Source organism: Podarcis erhardii (assembly GCF_964252035.2).
Source record: "Podarcis erhardii genome assembly, chromosome: 1".
NCBI lineage: Eukaryota > Metazoa > Chordata > Lepidosauria > Squamata > Lacertidae > Podarcis > Podarcis erhardii.
Genome location: NC_138497.1, coordinates 65,653,412 through 65,680,991, shown reverse-complemented (window position 1 = coordinate 65,680,991; position 27,580 = coordinate 65,653,412). Strand labels below are relative to the sequence as shown.

General features: G+C 39.0%; 1 protein-coding gene across 3 annotated transcripts in view; it reads right to left on the bottom strand.

Annotated features, from left to right (window-relative positions):
• The window catches only part of ELP4 (elongator acetyltransferase complex subunit 4), a 160,318-nt gene that overhangs the window by 122,056 nt on the left and 10,682 nt on the right, over positions 1 to 27,580 (bottom strand). For all 3 annotated transcript variants that reach the window (XM_081835726.1, XM_081835727.1, XM_081835725.1), the window contains exons 3-4: positions 21,384 to 21,505; positions 3,469 to 3,600 (exon numbers count right to left, since the gene is read on the bottom strand). In XM_081835726.1, coding sequence (XP_081691852.1) covers positions 3,469 to 3,600; positions 21,384 to 21,505 — 254 coding nt within the window. The remainder of the gene's footprint in view (positions 1 to 3,468; positions 3,601 to 21,383; positions 21,506 to 27,580) is intronic.

The window sequence follows — 27,580 nt, the reverse complement described above, 5'->3', positions numbered from 1 at the left end:
TTCTAATTGCAATACTAATGTGCTAGAAATTCTCAGATTTAGGATGAATCAAGGCAGAAAATTGATTTCATGCTGTGACAGTTTATATATTGCCCTAAGAATACAAGCAGTTCATTCATTAAAAGAGGGAGTATATGTGTGTGAGAGAGAGGTGGGGGAAAGCGTGGTAAAGGAACACACACTTTACCTGCTTGATACAAGCTACAGAATACCTACTGTTTTTACTTTGCCTATCAAATGGTTAGACAGTTACAAATAAAATAGTTAAACAAATACCCAAGCCTCTGGAATTTGCTGCCCAGACAATGTACCTGCAACATTAGAGTTGTCAAACTGCAAGTCAGAGATCCTCCTAACACCTTTAAAATTTCCGAGGCAGCATGAAGGGGATGAAACTAATGTGGATCTCTCAAATTTCTCTACCACTACTCACTTCCCTATGCTTGTGTGGAAATTACAAGATACATTTTATTTTAAAAATATCAATTACTGGTTAGGATACATTTACCTATACTTTTGATACTGAGATTTAATTTTCTGGTATGTTGGGTTGATACCTACCAATTTAATCTGGAAACATAACATATGTATAAAATGACTCCCCCCCCCCAAAAAAATTGCTCTTTATTTTCCAACTAGTCCTCAGGAAAACTAAAGATATACTGGACAGGTGTCATGACTGGTGTAAGGTTTCAGGGAGGCCTGGGCAAGATACCTTCCTGGTCCTTTCAGCACTTCCCTGGCGCACCCCACAAGCTTACCAAAGAATGGAGTGGGGAGTGGCAGTGGTTCTGTGGGGACAGGGCTGGGCGGGCAGCCCAGCACTTTTCTTATCAGAGCTGTGCCCTGAAATAAGTAACTGACCTTAAAATAAGAATCTTAATTCTAGTGCTAATAAAACTTTAAAAACCAAAAACAAAGAGATGATGGCATTTGCTGCACCATGCAAACTTCTGGTGCTGGGTCTGAAAGCCCCGATACAAGTTACCTTAAATAAATAAATTGTGCCAGCTAGGAAATAGGAGAGCAGGAGCAGTTGACAGGATGAACACAGCTTTCTGTGTGCAAAGTACTTCTGTATGGATTTGAGCACATGCCAATTTTCCTTTCCAGTTATAGTCCCCTAGTAGACTGCTGTCCTAGAGAGTCCCTCTGATCTTTGGGGACAGTTTGTTTGTGGGTCATGACAGACTGCCCTGGAAGTGGATGCTGAAAAACCCTCATGCATTTGCATCCCTTTGAATTCTGTCCAGACTCACCCAAGGCAGAGAGGAAGGTTCTGACAAACAGAAGTGACAAGGTAGGTAATGAAGAAATGATTCATAGAGTCATAGAATTGTAGAGTTGGAAGGGACACCAAGGATCATGTAGTCCATCCCCCTGCAATGCAGGAATTGCAGCTAATGAATATCTGACTGATGGACAGGCTGAATTCAGAGACAAGGATTGCAAGGTAGTTTTAAAGAGTGGCTGGAACTGGAGCATAAGCACTTGGCATTTAGTTGTTCAGAGGTGTGTGGCAAACACTAGAATTATGCATGCATCAGGAACGTATATCTGCTCTACCACAATTACTCATGACCGAACAGTTTTGCCAGGAGGCTGAACATTCCCAATGATACCTTAGAGAGTTTTTACTTGTAGTTCCCAACTCTGACCTCAGTCCGGTCTTAGTTAATAAGGCTTTAGCTATGCAACCACCAGTTTAAATTGGATTACACCTCACATAAATTTTCATCACATATAACCTCCATTATAATATAATATGAAACATGGTATATTATTTGTCAGGGAAGAGTTAGAAGTTTCCAGTTTCTCAGAGGGAGAAAGCATTCCCCAAGGGGGGAAGGAGAGCAGTGAATCTAATAGAAGAGAACAGGAGGAACAACAGGGAGGGACCGGCTGTTCCCAGGAAAGGCAAGGGTTAAGTTCTAGCTCAGATTCGGAGGAGGGGAGATACAAGCCAGCTCTAGCCAGGAGGTTAGAAAAAAGAGCGGGAAAGCAAAGGGAAGGGCGCGTTGGACATTTTGAGAGTGGCTGGTCATGGAGAAGCAGAGCTCAGAAGGTATCTGAAAGAAGTAACAATGAGGAATAATATTTAAGAACCTTTTATAAGATTGTTTTGTTAATACGCAATAAAAAGTTTTATAAAAGAACAAGAAGCGTTTGTGTGGTGATCTGAAGAGGACAACGACCAGGCCTGACATTACTGGAGCAAACTGGGAAGCTTAACTGTTCTTCTCAAAAATATCCGTTTTTTCAAATTTTGGTATTCCTTCCCCCTACCTCCACATATGAACTAAGTCTGTTTTGTGATGGTTCAACATGCTATATCAAGCTTCATATTAATAAAAATTGATGAGGTCACATAACCATCCTGGAGGGTCTTTGATTTGGCACGTCATCATATATAAATCTTCTCTCTGATATGAATACATAGACATGTCTGTGCAATTACAAAGAAAACCAAACATGCCAAGCCTTGTAAAATCATTTTGTCATATTCCAATTATATTCCTTAGAATAAGCCTGAACTTACTAGGCAGTTCACTACACTTACATCAGATATATAAAATACTAAAGCCAAACAAAGCAAGTTCCTATGGACACCAAAATATTGCATGTAATTTTAGAGATTTCACCATACCATTATTCTGCACAAGAAAATAGCTAGCCTAGGGAGGAATATAATTCACAAAACACTAACAACCGTAAACTCTGTAGAATTGACCACTGGGCTTGTTTCTTACATGCTGCCTTCATAACGATTAGTTTATAGTGACAGTGAAGCTGATATAATCTCAAGTGCTTACTTTACTTATTACGCACATGGATAAGCAAGTCAACAGCTTGATTCAATTCCATGCTTTCACTAGAGGGATCTAAGTACAATTCATTCAACCTATATAAACACTTCTATATTCAGATAAATTTATAAAGCTTTCTTGTATAAATGGAAAGGATACTTCTTGAAAACCTGTGTAGTAAATTGTACAGCTCTGATGCTGAAGCCTTTACAATTTAATATTTACTGTTCTTATGACAGTATAGCCCACTTATGGTAGTACTACACATTTTCTTGGGAAACAAGAATTCCCAAGCCAATGTTTGCTAATGAAACACAAAAGGTTGAGTGGGTCCATTTGTAGAGAGAATCAACAGAAAAGAGAGAGGTGTTCAACAATTTATGCTGACTCTCCTCCCAAAATACCTCCCCCAGCCATTCCCCACAGCAAAGTGATTGGAAGAATATTTTCAATGGCTAATCAACAGAGGATGAAATAGTTATTAAGTGCTCTTCCACTCTGCTATTTAATATTATAAGCCTAAGGTGGGGCAAAACACTTTTTGGAATAAGTGCCAAATGGTGTAGTTAGCTTATCATTTTAAGAGGAAATTTTTGTCAAGAAATACTTTCAGTTTACCATACATCATTATTTGAAGAAATTACTATGAAATAAAATTTACCTCCAGTTTTGGTATATTCTGGTAACGCCAGGCTATTCTCATGGATTCCTGAGAATCTTGTTTGGACTTCACAGCTGTTGCTTCTTCTTCTATTTCATTTACAGCGGTATTCAGCAAAGGTGAGGGAAGTTCCTGAATGAAAAATAATAAATGTTTTAGATGAGCTGCTTTTATTAAACATTTAGGGAAATATTGTTAAAGAAGATTTAACAGCTCACAGAAAATATTAATGATGGTATTGGAAGCTCACTTCAAGGTACTAAAGGAACCAGTGGTCTATAATATTTGAGAAATTCCAGAGAATGAATAAGGTGCCACAGGAATAGACACAGGTAAACCTTGCCCCAATTTTCATAAAAGAGGAGGAAGGAGAATCCAGGAGACTACAGACTAGTCAGTCTCACTTCGATACCAGAGGAGTCAGTTTGTAAGCATCCTGATAACAATGCAGTGATTAGTAAGAAACAGCATGGATTTGTCAAGAATAAATCCTACTAGCTAGACTAATCTGATCTCTCTTTTTTATTGGGTTACTTAGTAGACTATGGGAAGCCTGTCAATATAATTTCTAATGATTTCAGCAAGCCATTTGACAATGTCCTCTTTTATATTCAGTTTGGAAAGTAATTAAATGTGGACCACATAATAATACCATCATGTAGATTTACAGCTGGTTGGAAAACTATACTCAAAGAGTGCTCATTAATAGTTTTTCATCAAACTGCAAGGAAATTTTGAGAGGACTACCTTCGGGTTGGACCAGGTGCTCTTCAATATTTTCATCAGCGACTTAGATAAAGGGGTGGAGAGAACCTTTATCAGATTTGAAAAACACACAAAAACAGGAAGGATAGCTAATACTTCAGGACTGAAATTCAAGATCTTGATAGGAAACTAGGCTGGAATTCAGTTGAGACAAATGTAAAGCTGCATTTAGGCAAATATAAAATGCACAAGAATAAGATGGGAGATACTTGGATTGGCAGTAGTATCCATGAAAAGGGTCTGTCAAGCTGAACATGAATCAACAGAGTAATATGGCTGCAAAAAAACAAAAACCTTAAGCAATTTCAGTTTACTAGTTTGGTAGGTATTAGGCCAACTCTAAAAAAATTGAACCAAGTTTTGTATGACTGAGTAGTATTTTTTGTCTATGTTTGGATACAATTGGATACCATTTTCAATCAAGATGGCATTCTCAAGCAATACCAGGCACAAGGCTGCTAGTAGAACCATAGTAACCAAAATCACAGGAAGTAAGAATTCCATTTGATTCTGATCTCATATGAATAACTGTGTCCAGTTTGGGGTGCTGCACTTTGAAGATATATTATAGACAGGGGTTGGGCAGGTTGGCCCCTGCTAAGGGCGCAGGCTTGGGGGCCGCCCCACAAAAATCATGCCTCTCCACTCTGAGCAGAAAGGCAGACGGACAGACAGACAGACAGACAAGAGGAGGAGGAGGAGGAGAGAGACGGAGCAAAGCAGACCTGACCCGACCATGATGACTGCAAAGGAAGTCACTGGTGGAGCAGGAAAGACAACAAAAAGCAAATTTTTTGAGTTTCTGGTTCATGGTCTCTCCTGGCTTTGGAGGCACCAATACATCTCCTTGCCAAGAGCACAAGGGTTGGATGGTGCCAATACAACTCCTTGCCAAGGGTACAAAGGAGCCTAGGTACGCCTCTGAGAAGAGACAAAGTGAAATGGGTTCAGGGGAGGACAACAAAGCCTGTCAGAGGTATGGACAACAAGTCTTCTGTGGAAAGGTTGAAATAACTGGATAGTGTATGAATGCAGGGAAGATGAGAGCAGACATGCTAGCACTCTACAAATGCCTCAAAAACTAACACAAATAAGAGAACAAAGTTTTGTTCTCTGCTTCCCCAGAGGGCAGGACTAGATCTATTCTGTTCAAGTTTTATTAGAGTAGGTTTCAGTTGAAGATTAGGAAAAATGTTAAAATATTAAGAGAAGTTTGACAAGGGAACCAATTACCTGGAAATGGGCAGTCCTCACTGGAGGTCTTCAAGCAGAGGCTAGAAAGTCATGTGTTGGGGGTGCTCTAGATATGGATTTTCTGCTTTGAGCAGGGACATGAACTAGCTGGCCTACAAAGCCCATTCCAATTCTAAAGCCATTTATCATTTATTTATGGTGACACTTTATTCCAGGGATGGTGAACAATGGGCACATGGGCTGGGGTTGGCCTCCCACAAGAATATTTTTTGCTCTTGCATTACATCAGAGACATTTGCAGTGGCAAAAGTAATCCAAACCACATGTAAGTCGCATGGCTTCTTCCCTGATTCCGAGAGAAAGAGAAAGGCAAGCATAGGACAGGAGCTAGATTACATTATGGAATGCACTGAAAAAAACGTTTAAAGGATCCTTTCCTAAAAACCCAGAAGCTTACCTTCTGGGTATAGTAAGGACAGAAGTCCTCCCAAAACAAGTGAGTCTATTGATGTATGCGACCACAGCTGTGCAGATTTTACTTGCAGAAAAGTGGAGAACAGACGCAGTTCCAACAAAAGAGGAGTGGCATCATAAAATGCTGGAATACTCGGAACTAGCGGGTATGACTAATAGAATAAGAAACAGATAAAAAAACTTAATGAGGATTGGATGTTATATATAGAATATATGAAAAATTATTATAATAAGACAGTCAATCTAGCAGGATGAGCATAATTCAGCAACGTAAGTTATAACATGCGATAAAGAGGAGAGAGGAAAATTTAGAAGAACAAGAAGATGTGGATAGGTTGGGAATAGAGAGGAAACCAGGGAAGGAGTAGAAGGGAAGTACATGAAAAGAAATTTTCACCCCCCTTCCCCCCCTCTCTCTCACACACACATTGAATGCAACAGTTGTTGTACTAATGGTGATACACCAGTGAAGAAATGTAATAGAAAAGCAAATAAAAGCAACAACAACAACAATAATAAGATTACATTATGGAGGCTGCAGGGCAGCAAGTGTGGGTTTTTCCTTGACATTTACTCCTGAAGCTTTTCTCAGAAATGAGTATTGCAACAAGGCAGCAAAGGTTTAGGATCAGAGTTTTCCTTATCCTAGATGAGCTACCTTCCCAAGTTCAGAAGCCTCTCATTTCCCACTACAGCACATGACCATTGGACCCACTATTTGGCTTGTGCGCTCAATCCACCAGAGCCTGTCATCACATGCATAGGAAGTCCCAGCAGTTCAAAGCCAATTATTAGGGGAAAGTGCTAAAAGCAGAGAAATGCCATACAATAAGAATCTGCCAGGAATAAACCATTGGGATCAACAGATGCATTTATTTGTATGGATTTTATCCTTTTACTTTTATTTCAAGCACGCCAAGGCATCAAAATTAAAGAACCCATTCATTCACAAACGACAAGACAATTCAATCCTGATCTAAAACTGAAAAATTGCCAATGATCCCATTTACCTGCTATCCTTTGACTCAAGTCAAACTCACCCTCAGACATAGACAAACCTGTTACACAAAATGGGTTTATCATGCAAAAGGGACGTGGGTGGCGTTGCAAAACACATCTCATACAATATTCGAGTATGAGAACCCTTAGAGAACCCTTACGCAGGGTTCTCTAATGTAGACATCTTATAGCTGAATGTACACACATTCCTATGCTGTGGAGCCATATAAATAAACATTTTAAATATTATCTTAATGCCTGTTGAATGTTATAATTTTATAAGCTTGGGAAAAGTGGATCAATCTTATCGATTTTGGTTTTTCTAAGTTCCTCATTTTTTTCAGTGTGTTCTCTTTCCAAATCACTTTGAGTTTCTTAAATCCCCACACAAAATCATATACATTTACGTACACATTTCTCCTACTATCACATTTTTGTACATCATTTTTCCTAATATAATTAAAAACATTTTTGCCAACAACTCCGCCCATAGGCATATTTGCACATTGTTTTCACTAATATTTCTGAGAAGTGTGAATTCCAAAAGATAACTGTGTTTCAGTTCACATACTGAAATAAGTTTGAAATAAGTCTGAAATAAGTTTGCATTTCTCTCTGATTCCTACCTTGGGAAATTTTAAAAAGATAAAAGATGCATATGTGTTTTATAAATAAATACTAACACGTCAGAAAAGTTTGTACAAATGTAGCAATAAATGATTTGTGGTAGTGACTGTAACATTTGCATTCGCTTTTTAGACCAATGACTGCAGTGGAAATGTAGATACCAACTTGACAGGACTGATTTATTTATTTATTTCTGGCCTAGTTACATAGGCATTCTACCAATTGGGAGCTAACTTGCTAATCAGCTGAAAAGATTGCAGGGATATTGCAGCTGACCGAGTGTTGTAGTAATAGACATCTCAGTCTGTTATGTGCATGAGATAATGTGTTGAATGTTTTTTGAATACTAGGGCCTACCTAATGGATCTGGCATCCTATTTCTATGGCATGAGTTGCCAGAGTGCAATTAGCATGCTAGAGTGTACCTTTGCAAGACACCCAATCTCAATTTTGATGCAGTGACCCAGAAGCACAGGGGGATCACGACTCAGAATACCAAACATAGGCTAAATGAGAGCTGGTGTGGAGCAACAGCTAAGAAACTGAGCTGCAAATAAGAAAGTTCCTAGTTCAAATCTAGCCTCTGCCACTTAGTCCCGCATCTGCAATACAGGGATAATAGCGATCTAGCTTAAAGAAATACTAAGGATTATAACAAAATAAATCTGAAATGCTTTGAATGCTCTGAAGTGGCATATCATGTTTAAAACAATCATTATTTTTTAAAAGTTTACTCCCTGAATCTATATGTTAGTCAGAATAGTAGTCAGACACTCCGTTCATATTCCAATAGTCTGGCTTAAAGATACTTTATTAAGTGTTGTGTCTCTATAAATCAAATTGACTTAATTGTCAAGGAACAGTGTACACTCCTTGCTTACCTTTGTTGAGATTTTTGATCATTAGGACAACAGTGAGTAAGCAAATTATGTCCCCTTCTTGCTACCCACTGCCATCTGTTAGACAAATCTAAAAGAACTTCTTTCTGCTACATCAACTACTGACATTCCTCTCCCTGTAGCCTGTACAGCAGCCTTCCCCAACCTGGTGCCCTCCAAATGTTCCAACTTCCAATAACCCAAACCAGAACTACCTCTCTTAGGGCAGCTGAGTGATCCAATTTCATTCTTTCTACGGTAAATTTACCAGATCTTTTTCAATGAATCCGGAGAGACTTTTCAACTTCCTACTAAATAGATGGATTTTGTCAGGGTAAATCCGGGGACTGTCCCCGGATTTGTAAATCCGGGGACTGTCCCCGGGAAACAGGGACGTCTGGTAACCTTATTCTACAGTAAGACAAACTATAGGAATTCAAAAGTCAATTTATAAAAATAAAGTTAAATCGTTTTCTTACCAGATTCTATTATAAGCCTACAGAATAATCAACCAACAATAGTTCACATTAAGCAAGTTGTTTTTTTTAAAACAGAAATTGGTATTGTAGGTTGCCATCCTAGAAGTTTCTTCCCTCGTTTCAAACTGAATTTGTAATTATCTGTAAGAGTCTTGGAACAGATCCAAGGTTTAAATATAGAATTCATGATTCCCACTCTTCAAGCAGACTTGAGTACAATAAGAATTATAATCAAGAGGCATGAGATGTGCTCAAGGAAGTGATTCTACTGAAGTTCACTCACCATTTATCTCATTAGAACAAATCGTAACATTGTTACTAAGATAAGTTACAGAAGTTGAGCTAGAGTTCTTCCTAATTAAGGGACAGGAGATTCAACAAAAGACAAATGGCAGTGTGAGAAGTAGATGTGGGTAAAAATGCTTTGAATAGTATGATCGAGTGCCTACCCAAAAGCAGATCAACCCTCTTCCAAGGCTGCCATTTGCAGACCCGCAGTTAATATAATTAAAGGGCTGTATCCAACACAGTTGTCCCATTCACACAAGGTCTTCCACTTGCACAATGAAACTTGCCCTCCCCCTTCTCCACTGTGTGCTTCCCCATCTGTTTTGGGTTTCCTCAAACCCTCTGGAGTGGACTTGAAGGGGTGTGAGGAGAAAAGAAGGAAGGGAAGTTCTGTTGCACAAGTGGAAGTCTTTGCACGAATGGGATGATTTTGTTGGCTACAGCCCATTTTGTTCGGATTGATTTTTCATCATCATATGTACAGAAAACAAACACAGGTGATTACATTTTTTATGTTGTCTTTTTCATGGTCTCAGAAATGTATCTAATCTCATGAAGGCTAAAATGTAGCTAGATATATATTTAGTGAACAGCTAGATAAATAACAAATAAATAATTAAATAACATTATAAGGCCTTTTAAATGTGTTTGCGGCATTGGGCTTACTGATTTGCTGCCAGTCAGTATAGACAACAACAACCTAGATGGACCAATATTCTGACTCAGCATAAGGAAGCTTCCTGTGTCCTTGGCAGATATATATTTGCACCCAAGACTCAACCTGTGTGCAGAGAATCCAATATTGACTTTTAAGTAGCATTTGCCTCACAAAAATTACCCTTCCATGAGAAGGAAATGCATTGAGAAGGGGGGGAGGGGAGTAACAGAGTTGTGCTCACTAGTTTTGCCCTCTGCCTTGTCATTCTTATTACCCTCAGCTCATGGAGGTGACTGAGTGTAGTGGGGAGCCTTCTCATGTAACTGTGGTGGCTCCATGAACATTTTTTGCCACTGGTTTTTATCTCTGTTGCTCCCCTTGTTTTCTTCACATGGAATGGTAACACCTGAAAAGGACCAGTGACTTTATTTATCATGTTTATCCATCAAATTTCTACCTAAAATCTTCATAGCGATATAGACAAATATAAATGCTATATTAGCGCTAACCAACAGTAGAAAAAAACATTTTTAAAGACCCATTTTGTAAGCTCTTGGGTGAATAAAAGATGATTCTCTACATTCAGATTCTTACATTACACTAGCCTGACAAACTTCCCTGGGCAGCTAGTTCCAAAGCCATGATGACACCACAGAGAAGACCTCACTTTGAGTCCCCCAAAGTTTTATTGCATGCACTGACATGACTCAAGAGCAAAGAAAGTCTTTGAAAAATGTTTGCTGGTCTTTGCTGACCAGAAAAATGAATTAGCAGAAGGCAAGATGGTTTTATAATAGGGAAATAATAAGGAAAGAAGATGTTATTTATTTATTTATTTTAATCTCTTTTTTTTAATCTCTTTTTTTAAAGAAAGGAGAAAAAAACAAGAAAAAACATAAAAAAACAAAACCAACATACAGCAACAACAACAACCACAACAACATCAAAGAAAAAAACACACACATCAATTTACAACATAACATTAATTGACTTCCCTCCATCACGGTTTGAGCTATATCCCCGCATTATCTTTCTGCGGTGTCATTTTACAACCTTTATTTATACATCTCAGGCTTTATGTTACACCTACTGTGATTTTAATATTTCCTAAATTTGTTTCTATGTATGTAATAAACTTGCTCCAATCTTTAATAAATTTTACGTTTTTCTGATGCCTGATCTTCTGTGTCATCCTTGCTAGTTCTATATACTCAAATAACTTAGATTGCCATTCTCTGATAGTTGGGATGTTAGGGGTTTTCCAGTTTTGCGCTAGCAGTATCCTGGCAGCTACCGTTGCGTATTGGAACCAAGACCAAGGAAAGAAGATGTTTTTTAAACCAATCTTTGGGGTAACATATGGGAAGCTTTTTCTGAGAGGAAACTCCATTAGCACAGTGATACTTACTTCTGAATAAACAAGTATAAAACAGAATGATACTAATCTGGAAGTAAAAATAGAATTGAATTTTTTAATCTCAGCATCTGTAAGCAAAGTTGTTTTTTATTATTTGGTTAAGCTAATTGTAATATAGCTCATTGTTTCAAATATTAAAATAAGCTACTTATTTTTTTTTTAAGGCAAATGTTATGTAAATGTTTTTGCAGCTATAATCCAATTTAAATTACTTTCCCAGGTGTTGTATTCAATAAAACTGCCGTCCATTTTCTCTGTAACACCTGCAACACTTTAATTGACATAAAGATAACGGTATGCTATATACAAAAACAATTCAGTGCAGCCATAGGCCATTGTTCTGGAAGAGATTATCATTAGTATAAATCCCATGTAAGCAGTCACTTAACTCACTAAGCTTCTCATTGTTTTATATTCTGCCTCTTACAATGAGGGGCACACCTGCTGCTGCAATGACTGCCTCACACTGTAGCAGAGGTGACCAAATGTCCTAGGCTGCACATTAAAATCTTGTGGCTGAGAGCCAGAAGAAACACTTTAATGTGGTCTCTCCTTAAACAGCATTCTCCCTCTTGTTTTTACCAGTAGCACTTTTTAAAAATTCCCAAATGTTTTTCTTGTTACAACACAGAAACAATGCAGATCATTATTTGATCTGTGCTGCAAACATATGAGAAAGCAAGCATGCGGTTGCCTCACAGGGTGATGTTTGAGGAACATACAATTGAGGTATAGCCATTAAATGACTTCCTCTAAATATTTTGCAAATACTTAAGACACCCCCAATCCCAAATCGTGTGTGTAACAGAGGTATGTCACAGTCTATAAATGCAAATTAATGCAGTCAACAATGTATGACTATAGCATCCCAGTGTCACTAGCCTGATGATGGTGAAGGAGCAGAGAAAGAAAATGTCAATTACAGTCCTCATCAGAAATAAACTGTCGATGCTAATAAGTAAATATGCCTAATTTGAAACAAAATTGTGAAGTTGCAATTAAAAACATGTAATCTGCACACATTAAAAATAGCTCCTCTAAGATATATGTCAGTTTAGCATAGTGGTTATGGAGTATCAGATCAGAAACGGGCAGATTCATACTTAAAACTTCACTCAGCTATGTAGCTCACTGGTGGACTTGGGCCAATCCCCCTACTTCAAAATGGGGTCCTGGAGGGGACAATGTATATACCACCCTGAGCAACTTGTAGGAATGTGGCGCTTCAATGTAATAAATAAATGACTACTCACAGTACCTTGGATTTTGAAAGGATTTAAAAACAACAACAACAACCAATTAAACCTAAATCTCTACTTTGGGAAGGTAAAATGTTTGGACAAAATTTACAAAATGTTTCCCTCTTGTATCTGGAAAATTAACAAGTAACTTTAAGAGACTCTTTAAAGTATCTAATAGCTATTTAATGATAGGTAAATCTATTCAATTAGGTTGTAGTTATAAAAATGATTCATGGTGCCCACACACACACACACAAGGATCCTCAGAGCTCAATAGAGCCCTGATTCTCCCTCCTCCTCACTTACAACTGCATGTGTGCAGACGTAAGCATGCTCTACCAGCGGTTCTCAACATGTGGGTCCCCAGATGTTGTTGGACTACAACTCCCACCATCCCTGAGCTCTGGCCTTGCTAGCTAGGGGTGATGGGAGTTGTAGTTCAACAACATCTGGGGACCCACAGGTTGAGAAAGGCTGCGGCAGTCCAGAGGACAAGATGCCTCCCTCCTCTTCACTCCCAGGTTCATGTGCACAGAAACAAATAATGCACTGGAATAGTGTAGGGGACAGGACGCCAGTACGTATTATTCAAAACCACTGCAGCATAAGCATGTCAGGGCTACTGGATGAGACGTGTGGGGAAATCTGTTCTCCATACCAGCCCATCACACACCTGCAACCTGGCTCATCCCATGTGAGAGAAGGGAGAAACAGATTTTAACCTGCATGCAGACACTGCACCTGCACTAGAAAGACCATCCCATGTGATTTTAATACTTTAAAAACCCTGATTTCCTCACATTAACTGGTTTTATGGGAGATTTGTAAACAAAAGAAACAGGGGAAAGGGGAGGGAGAGATAGTTTAATGTAGTTAAAATGATATGTGCTTTCACAGCTTCCCTTCACAGGAATGGTTTCTTCCCCAGTGCAACTAAATATCTTGCTTTTCTACATCAGAATGCATCTTCCTCATATCTGTGAGGAATTTCTGTTCCTTATGTCAACTGCTACATTGTTCTGCCTACTTTGGCAGATGCACTAAACAAAATCAGGTTCTAATAGTTTGACCTCTCTCTCTTCTTCTGTTCTCTAGGGCATAATAAAACCCAAGCCACAGTCCTACAACAGTTAATGAAGCTTAACCTTACACCCTCTTAATTACCAATGCATTACACTGACTACAGGCATCATACTTCTCTCTAAGCTATTTTACAATGCTGGAGAAGTACTACTGTGCTATTATTTAGCGACATAATTCATGCTGTATGTGAAATCCCTCTTAAATGAACTTCTTTGATCCTTTCGTTTTTAAAAAAATAGAATTTTAAATATTATCTATTACTGTATGTTCCAATAATCATTTGCAGTTTTGTTGCTGCTATGATTAAGAACACGTTAAAAAGTGTGTGAGTCTAAATTGATTCGTGTTTGAAGTGATATTTATACAGTAATTTTTCAAAGATACATAAATAAGTGTTGTTCCTTAAACTTAGGACATTGGAAAAAAGGCAATTAGGAAAGGAACTACTTCAAAGTATATTATGTATAGTAGCAACCATTAAAAAAAAAGGAATATATTTTCCTGGACAAAGTCAAGCCCTATTTTTAATTAATATAAACAAGTGATTGTAGAGTTAATTTCTTCAAATGAGACTTGGTCCTGTGCTTTTTTATTTATTTAAACCAACTGAAGCCAACAGAATCTAAATTCAAATCTTTGTATTAACTACAAAAATTCTGAAGAAGTGTGCATGCACACGAAAGCTCATACCAAGAACTAACTTAGTTGGTCTTTAAGGTGCTACTGGAAGGAATTTTTTTATTTTGTTTTGACTATGGCAGACCAACACGGCTACCTACCTGTAACTACAAAAATTCTAACAGCTAAATGATAAATGAGGAACAGTAGCTGGGTTCTGAACATGAAGATATCATTTTTTATTATTTCATTTCATTTCACTTTATGTTGCATACCAGATTTCTATATTGCTACACACAAGGTGGTTTACAAGCTGAAGAAACAACAAAATATGCAGCAAAGATCACACATTTTATAACAATCTGATCCAATACGAAAAGAATAATAAAAAATTGACTTCTAACTGACTTTGAGTAAGTGGTCTAAGTCAAATCTATTATTTTCTATGTTTAAACTACTAAATTTTTTAGTATATAATAAAATATATATGAAAGGACAATCCCGTTATTCTACTCTTTCATTATTCTCCTAGATAGATCAGGAGAATCTCAATGACACAGTATGAGTAAAATAGAATAAAGAGCATTAGCACAATAAGAACAACAAGCAGGGATTTATTCAGTGAAAAACCAAACACACCCATGTATGGATAATTTTTTAAATAAAGGCTCTATATTCACAAATGTTCATTTTCAAAATGATGTTGGATATTTAAAGCACATATACATTTAGCGCAAATGTAAATGTCCCTATGAAATTTAAACCACTTGGGGGAAACAGTTTGACATTATGGAATAGATGTCTGAAGACAGATGGCATACTTTTGCATGCACATAAAATATCAGAAAGTGAGTTAAGGTTACCATCATATATACTCACAGCAAACTCAGGTGTTTGCCTAATACTCAGATTTTAACCTATTCATTCACTGTAGTCTAACTTTTATGGCATCCAAAATCCCTGTAACTCGAGATGGCCTCATTCTTCTTTACAAAGGTGGCTGGTCATGGACACTGCTTCTACTATGTCCATCTTTGTCAGAATATTAAAGAACTTCCTTGAAAATGCGCATTGTGCAGCACTATCCAGATTTAAAATGTGCTAAGCTACAATACCCATATTTATGAATAATGTGGGGATGATTTACTCTCTAGTGGTAGAAGAGTTGCACAAAGTGATCTAAACTAAATATAGGCTCTGTAGCTCTTTTTTGGAGAGGGAGGCAGGAGGAAAGTCTTCATTTTAGTTGATAATGTAAGTTTGATCGACAATAGCAGAAATTGCTTCATTCCTTGCATGCTTTCAAAATGTTACATAACTGCATCTGATAAACTCTGGCTACTGTAAATATTAAATTACAGTGGATGAATAGGAAAACCCTGAGCATCAGGCAAACATACACAAGTCAAGTCTGTCTGCTCTTCCAGAAAATGCTTTCCAAATTAGGGTTGCCATACATCCAGATTTTTCCAGACATATTCCTGGAATACTGCATTGTCCATGCGGAAATAGGGAAAATCCAGATGCATGGCAGCCCATGTTGGTAGTGCCATTTCTGCATAAAAATAACATAATTTCTTTTTGCATTTTGCCCAAAAAAGCTTAACAACTTTTCTGTCCGGATTTTCACTGTTTGAAATATGGCAACCCTATAAATGCTTTAAGTTTTAAAAATGAGGAGCCATGCAGAGGTAATGCTACTGAGGATTAGAGGAATTGGGAATAGGATGCAGGGCCACACTTTCTTTCCCTCCTCTTCTGCACACTAATTCTCACCATCTTCAACTAGCTGCTTTGTCTGTCTGCTGTTAAAACCAAGAATATTACCAAGCTTCCATTTGGAAGCATTAATGGTAGCATCTCCAGAATGTAAAAAACAACAACACCTTAAACAATTCTTCCTTACAATTAAATCAATTGTCAGGAAATGCTTTCCATAGCTTGCAGAAAACTAGAGGTAGAAATAACAATCACAACATAATCAAATTCAGGAAAGTAAAAAAAAAAAAATCATTTTGCTTCAGTCACCTCAAATCCTTAATTATACAAGCATTCTAGTTAAAATAATAATAATTAAAGACTGTTAACATGATTTTAAACCACAATGATAGTCATTCAGCACAGAGGTTTAACAGATTATAATATTTCTGAAAGAGTATTTTAAATAGTGTGAAAGAAACCAATGGTAGCTAATACAGTACAACAGCATTCAAAATAATAAAGGCCCACACCGGTTAAGAGTTATAAAAATGGACCACATTAAGTACTGTACTGGTTTCCTGTACTCCCCCTCAGCTGCTCTTCCATGCACAAGGGGACTGAAAGCTTTAATTTTTAAATAAACTAGACTTTACAATTACATTCATACTTGGGAAACTCTTGTGTCTTTCAATGGTGGTTGGTTCAAACAAATGAGGATTAGAACCACTGTTTGACCCTGGATTGTTTACATTAAACATTGTTAGAATAAATAATAGTTTCTCAAGTTTCAATGTAACCGGAAATGGTGGTTAGTTCAGAGTTTCACTGCTTTCAATCTCCTTCACACATGCACTAAGGAGAAGAAGGTACTGTTTATTTGTACAGTTTGTTCACAAAACACTAAAGCATAGCTTGTTATATCTGAACTGGGCCAAAGTTTGATCTAGGCAAATGAAAGAAAGGAAAATAAAACCATGGATTTGAAGGAGCTGAAAAAAGGAGAAGGCGGCTTAAAATGGATTTTGATGAATAAGCTAATTGAACGAAAAATATCTCTTCCATGGCTACTAAGACCTGGTGACTAATGTCTGGGACCAGGAGTCAGATTCATTTTCACAGGATGACAGAGATGAGGACTCTAAAACTGAAGGCGAAGGACATTCAGGACCAGCCCCAGAAGTGCTGTTATCAGATGAACCTGTGGAGCCAGTGCCCACCCCCAAGAATGTGGTATTACATGTCAAGGAGGGGGTCACTTTCCCAAGTCCTCCCTCCAAGCTGTTAATCAATCACACGCAAGCACCTAACGGGTTACCAGGCTTTATTGACTTCTTCTCTGGCACCAGCTACACAACATCAAGCAGCAAGTCTAAAACATGGCCTGTTCTTTCTCTCCCCCGGCAGGTTAACTTGTAGATTTATAGGGTCTGGGGGATGCTGGCAAATAGCCAGCCCCATCACATGCTCCCATTTTGGGAGACTTAATTGTTACCACCTGCCTGAGGGGCCCCACCCAGCAGTACATGCTCACAGGATCACTACTTCATGACACTACTGTCCTCTGACTCCGAGGATTCCCCTGCGGAAGGCTGAGGACCCTCACCTCTGTTGCAGTAGGCAATTACTAGAAAAGACTGGGTCCTATTAAGTCAAGCAGTATAGACAGTGTCTACAATTAGGTGGCACCTGCTGCTGCTACTGCTATATAAGGGCTCAGTTTCAACTTGTGCTGGAGCAACTTCAGAGCTCTGTGTTTTCCAGAGCCTTGCCTCCAGTCTGAACCCTGTGCTCCCTTGCACTCTGGTTATGCCTTGCTAAAGAACAGGAAAACCAACAGCACACTCCTAATTATACATTTATGCTATGTATTTTTGTGTTTTTATACTGTGATCCTCACCTCAGATGAAGGGTGGTATATAATTTCTTTTGGTCTACTCAAAGGAGGTCCTTTTGAATTCACGGGGGGGGGGGTTACTCCTAGGTAAGTGGGGTAATGATTGTAGTCTTAGTGAAATTCTTGGCTGGAGATGCATTCTAACTGGAAGATAGGCTAGGCTGATAGCATTTGGTTACGAACACTAAATGAGCTTCATGGCTGAGCAGAGGTTAAAGGGTAAAGGACCCCTGACAGTTAAGTCCAGTCACGAACGACTCTGGGGTTACGGCGCTCATCTCACTTTACTGGCCAAGGGAGCCGACGTTTGTCTGCAGACAGTTTCCGGGTCATGTGGCCAGCATGACTAAGCCACTTTTGGTGAAACCAGAGCAGCGCACAGAAATGCCGTTTGCCTTCCCGCCCGAGCGGTACCCATTTATCTACTTGCACTTTGACGTGCTTTTGAACTGCTAGGTTGGCAGGAGCTGGGATCAAGTAACGGGAACTCACCCCGCCACGGGGATTCGAACCGCCGACCTTCGGATTGGCAAGCCCTAGGCTCAGTGGTTTAGACCACAGCGCCACCCGCATCCTTCTGAGCAGAGGTTAAATGGACCCAAAAACCAATGAAACCAACAACACTGAAGCATACAGCTTCTCCCTGCTAACCTTCACTTGTTAGAATGAAAATGTGTCCCACTTACAACTCATCACATGTATCTTCCTAAGCACACTTTCTGGATTCTACAAAATACTGAAGAATAATTCTGCATGACACTGTAATCAGGTCACATAAAAATTTGGTTTAGTTTTTACTTTATAATTTATTATGTTCTAGTATGCAGCAGTACAGCTGTCTGTTAGAAAGATGAAGTGACTGAAGAGAAATGTTTTAAATATCCTGTTTAAAACCCCCTGTATATTGTTCTATAGGATTTTTACAGGGGTGTAATTTTTCAACAATGTTACATCTTAATGCTGACTTCCTGAAGAAGCTTTGACTACAATAGGCATGAATGTGTTTTCAAAGGATGATGGATAAATTGCTGGGTGGTAATATAATATATCTTAGGCAGCTGATGGGGCTTTTTTATGTTCTACGTGTCTTTTAGTTACACAGTTTTAACATAATTATGGTCTATAAAACCATCTCTTCCCTCTCCTAGAACCAGCAATATTTGTCTTGGTTATAGGATCAAGAAACTCCCAATCACATATCATAAAATTAAAACAGGTCAATTCAAAAATTTCTACACTGAATCATATGTATAAATTGTCTTAGCTTGTTGTTAGTCACCCATATACTGGATTAGTTGCAAGCTGATGATATGCTGTTAAGGAGCAATGGTTTATTGGGATGGAGTGACAGTAAGTAACATTGGAACATTTCCAAACCTACTGTCTAATAAAACCCAGATTATTGAGATAAGGGTAGATCAAACCAAAAGCCCATCTCGTTCTTTTCTTATAGTGGGAAGCCAGATGCCTATGGGAAGTCCATATGCAGGTTATGAGCACAACACAGCTCTTCTGATTGTTTCCCAGCAACTTGTATTTGGAGACTTAAAACCTCTGACACCACCAGCTTGACCACAGCCATGGAAAGAGTTATCTTCTGTGAAAGATCATAGCATAACAGATGAAATCAACCCTTAATGTGCTCAATGAATGTCTGATACACATGTCACTATAAACAGAAATTCCAGTAAACCTTTCCCTCTTTTGTTCATGTTTAAGAGTATTAATTCAAGAAAAAAGCCTAATGAGGACACAAAAATGAAGGTGAATTTACATTTCATAACAGATATTCAACAAAACATTTCCCTCTCAACAGGGCAACCCTACAATTAGGCAGAGAGATGTAGGAGCCTCAGGCCATAGATGTGAGGGTGGAAGAAATAGGAATGAGAATGAAATGTTGTAGGACAGAGCTGTGTCTGCTATGAAGTCTGCCATACACTCCATGTGTTAGTCTGCTGTCCTTAGGTGTAGTAGAGCACAGTGACCCATTATCAGCGTTTAAGAATGATTCAGCTGCCAGTCTGACCATCTTCTGTATGCTGAATCTACTAGGGCACCATCTTGTCCTTTACCTCAAACAACGAAAGATCACAGCTAGGACCTGCCTCTCAAACTTTCTAGATGCGGCACTGGGGTTGTTAGATCCAGACCTTCCCCTATTGTCCTCCTAGCTGCTAGTCTCAATCTCCATTGAGGTAAAGCTTCCCAGCTCTGATCCTCTATATTCTCTTCTTTCTCAATTTTCCTCTTTCTCTTCCTCCTTGTTCCCTTTTTCCAAGCCTTCACCTCTTGCTTCCTTACTCAGCCTCCTCCAGCCTTTTCTCTGCTTTGCTAATCTATCTACTGACTCATTATTCTATGGCTCCTTTGAGACTTGTGTCTGCTGCACAGCTAGCTGCCACGTTATCTTTTAGCCAGAAGTACTCCCCAGTGTTGTCTGTGCTGCTGCCCCTACCTCTTTAAGGTAGGTTGTGGGGCCAACAGAAATCAATGAATATCTAAATCCTAAGGCTCAGGTTATAAAGACTAGGAAGAACAACGAGTACAAAAGCTACTTTTCATAGTTTGCTACATAATACTATATTTTTAAAAGACTTTTAAAATAAAGTCTTATTGTGGAGTATTGGTTACAGATAGGTAGTCGTGTTGGTCTGCCATAGTCAAAACAAAATAAAAAAATTCCTTCCAGTAGCACCTTAAAGACCAACTAAGTTAGTTCTTGGTATAAGCTTTCGTGTGCATGCACACTTCTTCAGATACACTGAAACAGAAGTCACCAGACCCTTCTATATAGTGAGAAGGTGGGGAGGGGTATTACCCTTCTGAGTAATACCCCTCCCCACCTTCTCACTATATAGAAGGGTCTGGTGACTTCTGTTTCAGTGTATCTGAAGAAGTGTGCATGCACACGAAAGCTCATACCAAGAACTAACTTAGTTGGTCTTTAAGGTGCTACTGGAAGGAATTTTTTTATTTTGTGGAGTATTGGTATAATGTGTTGATATTAAGTGTATTTGATATTTTCAACTTCTGGTAACTGAAGTTTTTATATATGTATTTATATGTGGTTAGTTTCAGTTATTTCTAAAGCTAGGCCCCACAAATCAACACAACAATATAAAATGGCAAACTATTTCATAACACTGGCGCACACTACTCTCTGTGTACCACCAACCCATGCTTCATAAAAAATGGCATTCAGGCTCCTGTTTGGTCAATCACATTGGTACCTAGTATGAGAAGTACAAGCACTTCAAACTCAATATGTGATGTCATTTTACTTCTTCTCTTTGCCCCATTTTTCCAACACAATCTCCACCCCTAGTTTATCTGAATTACTAAATTTAATCAAGGTACAGGTAACGTATTCAGGAAGATTTTAGGAAATTAATAATGCTATACTCTCCTGACCCATACACCACTTTTTACATGGAGGGAGTAGGCAAGGCATGGCTGATATGGTAACACACAAGTCCTTTACTAACAGAGTTCTCATACAGGGCATAGGAATGTCTGCCAGCTTTAGGATTGCTTTTAGCACCATCTAGATTAGAAGATATTAAGCAATAATTACATGGATGTATTTTTTTCTTTACCTTTACAATATCAGCAGGCTCCTCTTTATCTGAAGCAACAAATAAATGATGTCCACAGACTATTCCCTCTGCAAGGAAATGCTTGAACAACAGATTGGAATAAATACCGTATACATCTTCCTCTGTGAAAAAACAAAGCACACACATTATTAGCATGACAATCCACATTTGGTGGTGTGGAAGAAACATAGATAGGGCAAAAGAGACCACAACTATGCACTGTCAGTGCCTCTACCATTGGGCTTATACTGCTCCATATGTATTCACAGGACTCTAGGGGCCCCAAAAGATACCCCAAGTGGATGGATAGATCCACTCTTAGAGAGTCATGTGTCATAAGCCTTTCTTTTAGGCCAGTCTAGAAAAGGCACATCTCTGAAAATATGAGAGACTTGACAGCAGCAGCTCTACCACCACCACATTGTGCATAACCATTAGCAGGATGCCATTTTCACAACTTCCATTGCTATTAAAGAAGCTCTTTAGAACATTATTAGAGATATGTAATTACTGTTTAACCAGTTGTGGCTTTTAGTGGTTAAGAAGGAGTGTTACTCCTGCTGGAATCTTCAATGGCTTCAGAAATTTCCAGAATTTGCTATGTTATTACAAAGAAAAATATTTGATTTGTTTATTTCTGTACAGAAATAAATGTGAAATCTTAACCATCATAACAGTACTGAGCTCTTATCAGCATCCTTAAGCATTTTTTGAATAAACTATCCATATATCCATATATCTGTGAATCATAGGATCTGCTATAAATATAATAGGGGAAAACCTAAATAAAAATAGTCTGCTGTGTTGCTTCAAGGAGTATGGGATCATGTAAAAGCCTTCCTAAACTAGTAAAAGGTGACACCATGTACTCTTGCTCTCCTGCTGAAAGCTGACCTATCATCACCTTTAGACCTCAGCATTCTAAATTCTGAAGCAGTGGCTTCCCTAAACATTGTCATTTGTATCAATTCAGATTGTTAGAAATTTCTTCATCTACAAAGAGAAAGAATCCTTCTGCATCTTTAAAGGTGCATGGGGACTTCAACTTTAAGAATTCAACTGTAAGAGATATTAAATATTAAAATCTGACATAAGGGGATCTGAACCAACATTTATATTTTGGTCTTTGCTTAGGGTTCAGACATGTAGGCTGCAGGCAACTTTAGGCTACTTTAGAAGTAAGAGAAATGGATTAGATACCAGCTGTGACCTGAAGTACCGCCTTAGTAATGGATGTTCCACTTTAGCCAAATTTTACCAGTACAACAAAACTTTTGGATGTGGTAATTAATTAAATGGATTTTAGAACTGAAGGCCTGATTTTACTGAAATTATTACGATGATATTTGATGATTACTCGGATGCCTTAATTTTGTTTAGAGTTCTTAATTCTAGACTGCAGTAAGGATTTTAAACTTTCTCTTTAAAAAAGACGAACCTATCGTAATTTTTCAAAAAACAGAGTATATTGTTGGCATTATGTACCCACAAAAAATAAGTCAAATGTTTAGTTTAATTAAGGAACTTGTATAGTACAATCCTGTGGATGTCTACTTAGAACAGGGGCAGAGAATCTCAGACACACTATCTTCACCTGACCCTTGGGGCTCTGCTCAGGTTACTGCTAGAGGAATAGGAGTGGGGGGGGGGAGAGCACCGTCCCTGGCAGCACAATCCTGGCAGGGTGCCATCACGGCGTGCCATGCCCCCAGGACGCATGCCACGCCCCCCTGGTGCCGGAGCATGAAGCTCCGCCACTGGCTCAGGTAACACCCCTCCCCAGGCTAGCCTCTTCTGGCCTTGCTCAATTATTTTTCCTGGCTTGCCTGTTTCCTGAATGATGATAATGTATGTTGCTTGCCTGGATGGATGCGCGTCTGCATGGCTGGAATGTAGCCTATTATACAACAGCAAAAATAAGCCACATTTACCTAGATCTATGCCCACCACTGGCATGCAGCCCCCAGAAAGTTGCCCATGAGGGAATATGGTCTTTCAGCTAAAAAAAATAAAATCCCAACCCATGATTTAGAAGCAAGTCCCATTAAGTGTAATAGGACTTACTCCCAGGTAGGTGTGTACAGGACTGAAGCTTTAAACTGCTGAAGTGACCATTGTCCCTTAGGCTTCACTTCCCCACTCCTAGAAAAAAAACAGGAACAAATGAAGTACCCCATTAGATAATTCTAGTTACAGGTGGTAGCCGTGTTGGTCTGCCATAGTCGAAATAAAATAATTTCCCCCCCTTCCAGTAGCACCTTAGAGACGAACTAAGTAAGTTATTGGTATGAGCTTTCGTGTGCATGCACCCTTCTTCAGAAACACATTATCTCATTGGATACACATTATTGGATACACATTATCCCATTGGATAAGACTAAGATGCCATCTAGTCCAGCATCCTATTTCCAATAGTGGCTGTGTAGACAGTTCTGAGGACATACAAAGGATGAAGGCCATAGCCCTCTTTCTTTGTTTGTTCCAAAGCAACTGGTATTCAGAGGCATATTGTCTCCGAACATGAAGGTTCCCTTCAACTACCATGAGTATTAACAATGATATTTATTGTTGTTATGAATAATAATAATACTGTGATTCATTACCTACTCTTCACCATAAGAGCCCAAGGTAGGTTATACCAATTTAAAATACAACATAGAATCATAGAACTGCAGAGTTGGAAGGGACTCCAAGGACCATCTAGTTCAACCCCATTGCAATGTAGGAATCTCAACATATGGTCCCCAATCCAATTTAAAACCATACTGGGCCCTGCCTAGCTTTGCAAATGTGCTAGCAGTTTTATTGCTGCACTGCTAGCATTAAAAACAGTTTAAAACAAATTAGCATGCAACAAAAACTGTAAAATGAAAGTGCCAGATGCACCTAAGTTGTGGGGAGGGAATCCCACAACTTAGAGGCTGTCACAGAGAATGTCCTCATCTAGGTCATTACTATTTTTATTAATTAATTTATTGTGTTTTTATCCTACTTTTTTCCCTAACAAATTTGAGTTGTCATACCTGCTTCTCCTCTAAGAACAGTGGCTGGCCCAGGGTCACCCAGTGAGCTTCATGGCTGAGTGGGGATTTGAAACCTGGTCTCTCCCAGGTCCTAGTCTAATACTCTAACCACTACACCATGCTGGCTGGCTACCAAAACCTGAGAGAGTAGTGAAACTACCATGAGGGTTCTCTCTGTTGATCTTAACACCAGTACCAAGAGGTTCTATAGAAAAAGAAGCAATCACTTAGGGCAGGGGTCAGCAAACTTTTAAAGCAAGGGGCTGGTCCACTGTTCCTCAGTCCTTGGGGGGGGGGGCTATTTTTTTGGGGGGGGGAGAACGAATTCCTATGCCCCACAAATAACCCAGAGATGCATTTTAAATAAAATGACATATTCTACTCATTTAAAAACATGCTGATTCCTGGACCGTCCATGGGCCGGACTTAGAAGGCGATTGGGCTGGATCCGGCCCCCAGGCCTTAGTTTGCATACCCATGACTTAGGGCTTTAAACACTAAAGTGAACACATTGAATAGGGCCCAGAAACAAACTGGTAATGCACCTGTTTTAAAATGAAACTCCAGCTAGAAATCTGGGGCAACTCCATGCACATTGCAATAATCTAATCTGGAAGTTACCAGAGCATGGAGTGCAGTAATCAGTTGTTTCTGTCCAAAGGGAGTTGTAGCTAGTAAACCAGCCATAGGTGCGAAATGGCACTCCTAACCACTGCGGCCATCTGAGCCTCCACTGAGCACATACAACCTATGAAACTGTTCCTTCCAGAGGAATCTAAGAACATGCAGTCTCTTCACCTCTAGGACTTGAGAACTTGGATACAAAACATCTCTGTATTTTCAGGATCCAGCTTTAATTCATTGGCCTTTATCCAGCCCATCACGGCCTCTGAGCACTCATCTTATACATCAACCACCTCTCCTGATTTATATAGAACAAAGAGAAAGAGCTGAATATAATATGCACTCGAGTTCTCCTGATTCAGCTTCATTTAATGTCATCAACCAGAGTGACCAAAGCAGTTTCAGGGCCATGACTGGGTCTGAAGCCAGTCTGGAATGGTTCCAGATAATCAGTTTCCTCCAAGCATGCCTGGAGCTGGACCACCACACCCTCTCTTGCCCCCAAAGCTGATGTTCACCACTGAACAATAGCTGTTGAACAGTTCTTGATCCAACGAGGGGACACACCACCATCTCCTTGTAGGTGGATAAACCACCTGGTCCAGTGAAGCACTGATCACTCCCTGGATCCACCCCCTACAGTTAGCTCTAAGAAATGTGCAGGTGGTTGGCCACACTTCCTCAAGCTGCCTGCCCACATCCTCAGGACACAACAATTGAAACTAATCCAGCACAGATGGAACAGACAGGTGTTAAGAAACCTGCCTATTAATTTTGTGTATAATTAAATCCCCACTCAACCAGTAATCCCACTGGGTGATCTTGGGTCTATTGGCCTAAGATACCTCACAGGGTTGTTGTGCTGTACACGGTCCTGAGCTTCAAGGAAAGTCTGAATAAGAATGCACTAAATAAATAATCAGTGTTTGCTGTAGAAAAAAAATCTGATTCCAGCATTTCAATATGAAACGATACTCTGATTAGTAATGGGACATGGCTGCAAATTTTTTTATTAATTAAGATAGAGCTATTTGTTTCTATTAGCTCAATAATTTTGATACTGATAATCATCAATAACAATTAGTTGAAAGAAAACTATTTCAGCTGAGGTTTAGATAAACACAGTGCAATTGGTCTCAAACAATACTGAAGCAATAACATTTGCTATGTTACTAAATGAGCCAGGCTGCATTTTATAGATCACATTTGTAATGTTAGGTTTTCAAGTTTTCCAAAAGAACAAGGAGCTGTAAGAAAATAAGTGTTCTGGTTCCTCTAATGCTAAACTTTCAGTGAGAGTAAACAGTGAGCAACCTAAATACAGAACACCTCACTGTCTGCTACAGTGCTCAAAGGATTTAATGTGTTTCAGAAAACCTTCACAAACAATGTATCTTGGATGGTTAGAGTCAATGCTTCTCTAAGAATCCTTCAGTTATTCAATTTGTCACATAGAGAATAGCTTTTTTTATTGATTCATTTCTAGGTCACTAAACTTTTGTTTATTCAAAAGATCTAAAGTGCACTCATATGGGGCTATTCTGATAGCAGCCATTGTTCCCAGCTTCAGTACTTATGTTACTATTCAAAGCCTACACAGCCTGGACTGTTCTCCCCCCACCCCCACCCCGCATCCCATTGTTTGCTACAGGTATTTTGACACCACAGAAATTAGCTCCTGCATTTTCCTACCATACAATATAAGTAACAATCAGAAAGTGAAGCATGTTCTTATTTATACAATATATCCTCGTGAAAAAGCAAGCCGCATGGGAACACAAACTCAGAAAGCTGATACATTTTTTTGAGCAAAAAGTTCTAGATCCACAAATCCGTTAAGGCTAGTGTAGGCAATGTGGCATCCTCCAGATGTTGTTAGACTCGAACTCCCATCAACCCCAGGAAGCAGGACCACAGTCAAGTATGATGGCAACTGAAGCCCTACAACATGGGCAGGGGACCATGTCAGTTACTCCTGCAACCCATGATACTTGCCATATAGTTCCACCTTCTTGTGGCTTTGATTAGGACTTAATACCCAGCACATGTATACCCAGTGGCAACTTCTCATTAAGATGGTAAAGGAAGCAGTCTCCCAATGCTCATGTTCTGGCTGCACGTTAGCACTTCTCTAATACTTGCCATAGATCTGACTGGCTGGGAAGAAACTTCCATGCTACACATTTGTCCCTTAATGTTTTTAAAAACTGGTTTTCATGTGAATTTTCCCTCTATCACATAAGAAGCTCCAAGGGCATGGGGCATTTTAAAACAGAACCAACAGAACTGATTTTAAGTATCTTTTTAGACAAATACACATTCCTTTCTATTTCAGCTATTTATACACCACTTAAGAATAGCACCTAGAAATTATAAAAATTCTATAGTAGATACATTAAGTTAACATTACTCGTAAAAACAGGAAACTTTCTTAAAATGACAACTGAAATAGAAGGAGCCTCATCAAGCACCTGAAGTTCTACAGAATTAGGCCCATAATACTGAATGCACAGCCCACAGCCATGTAGCTAAGTCACAGGGAACCAATAA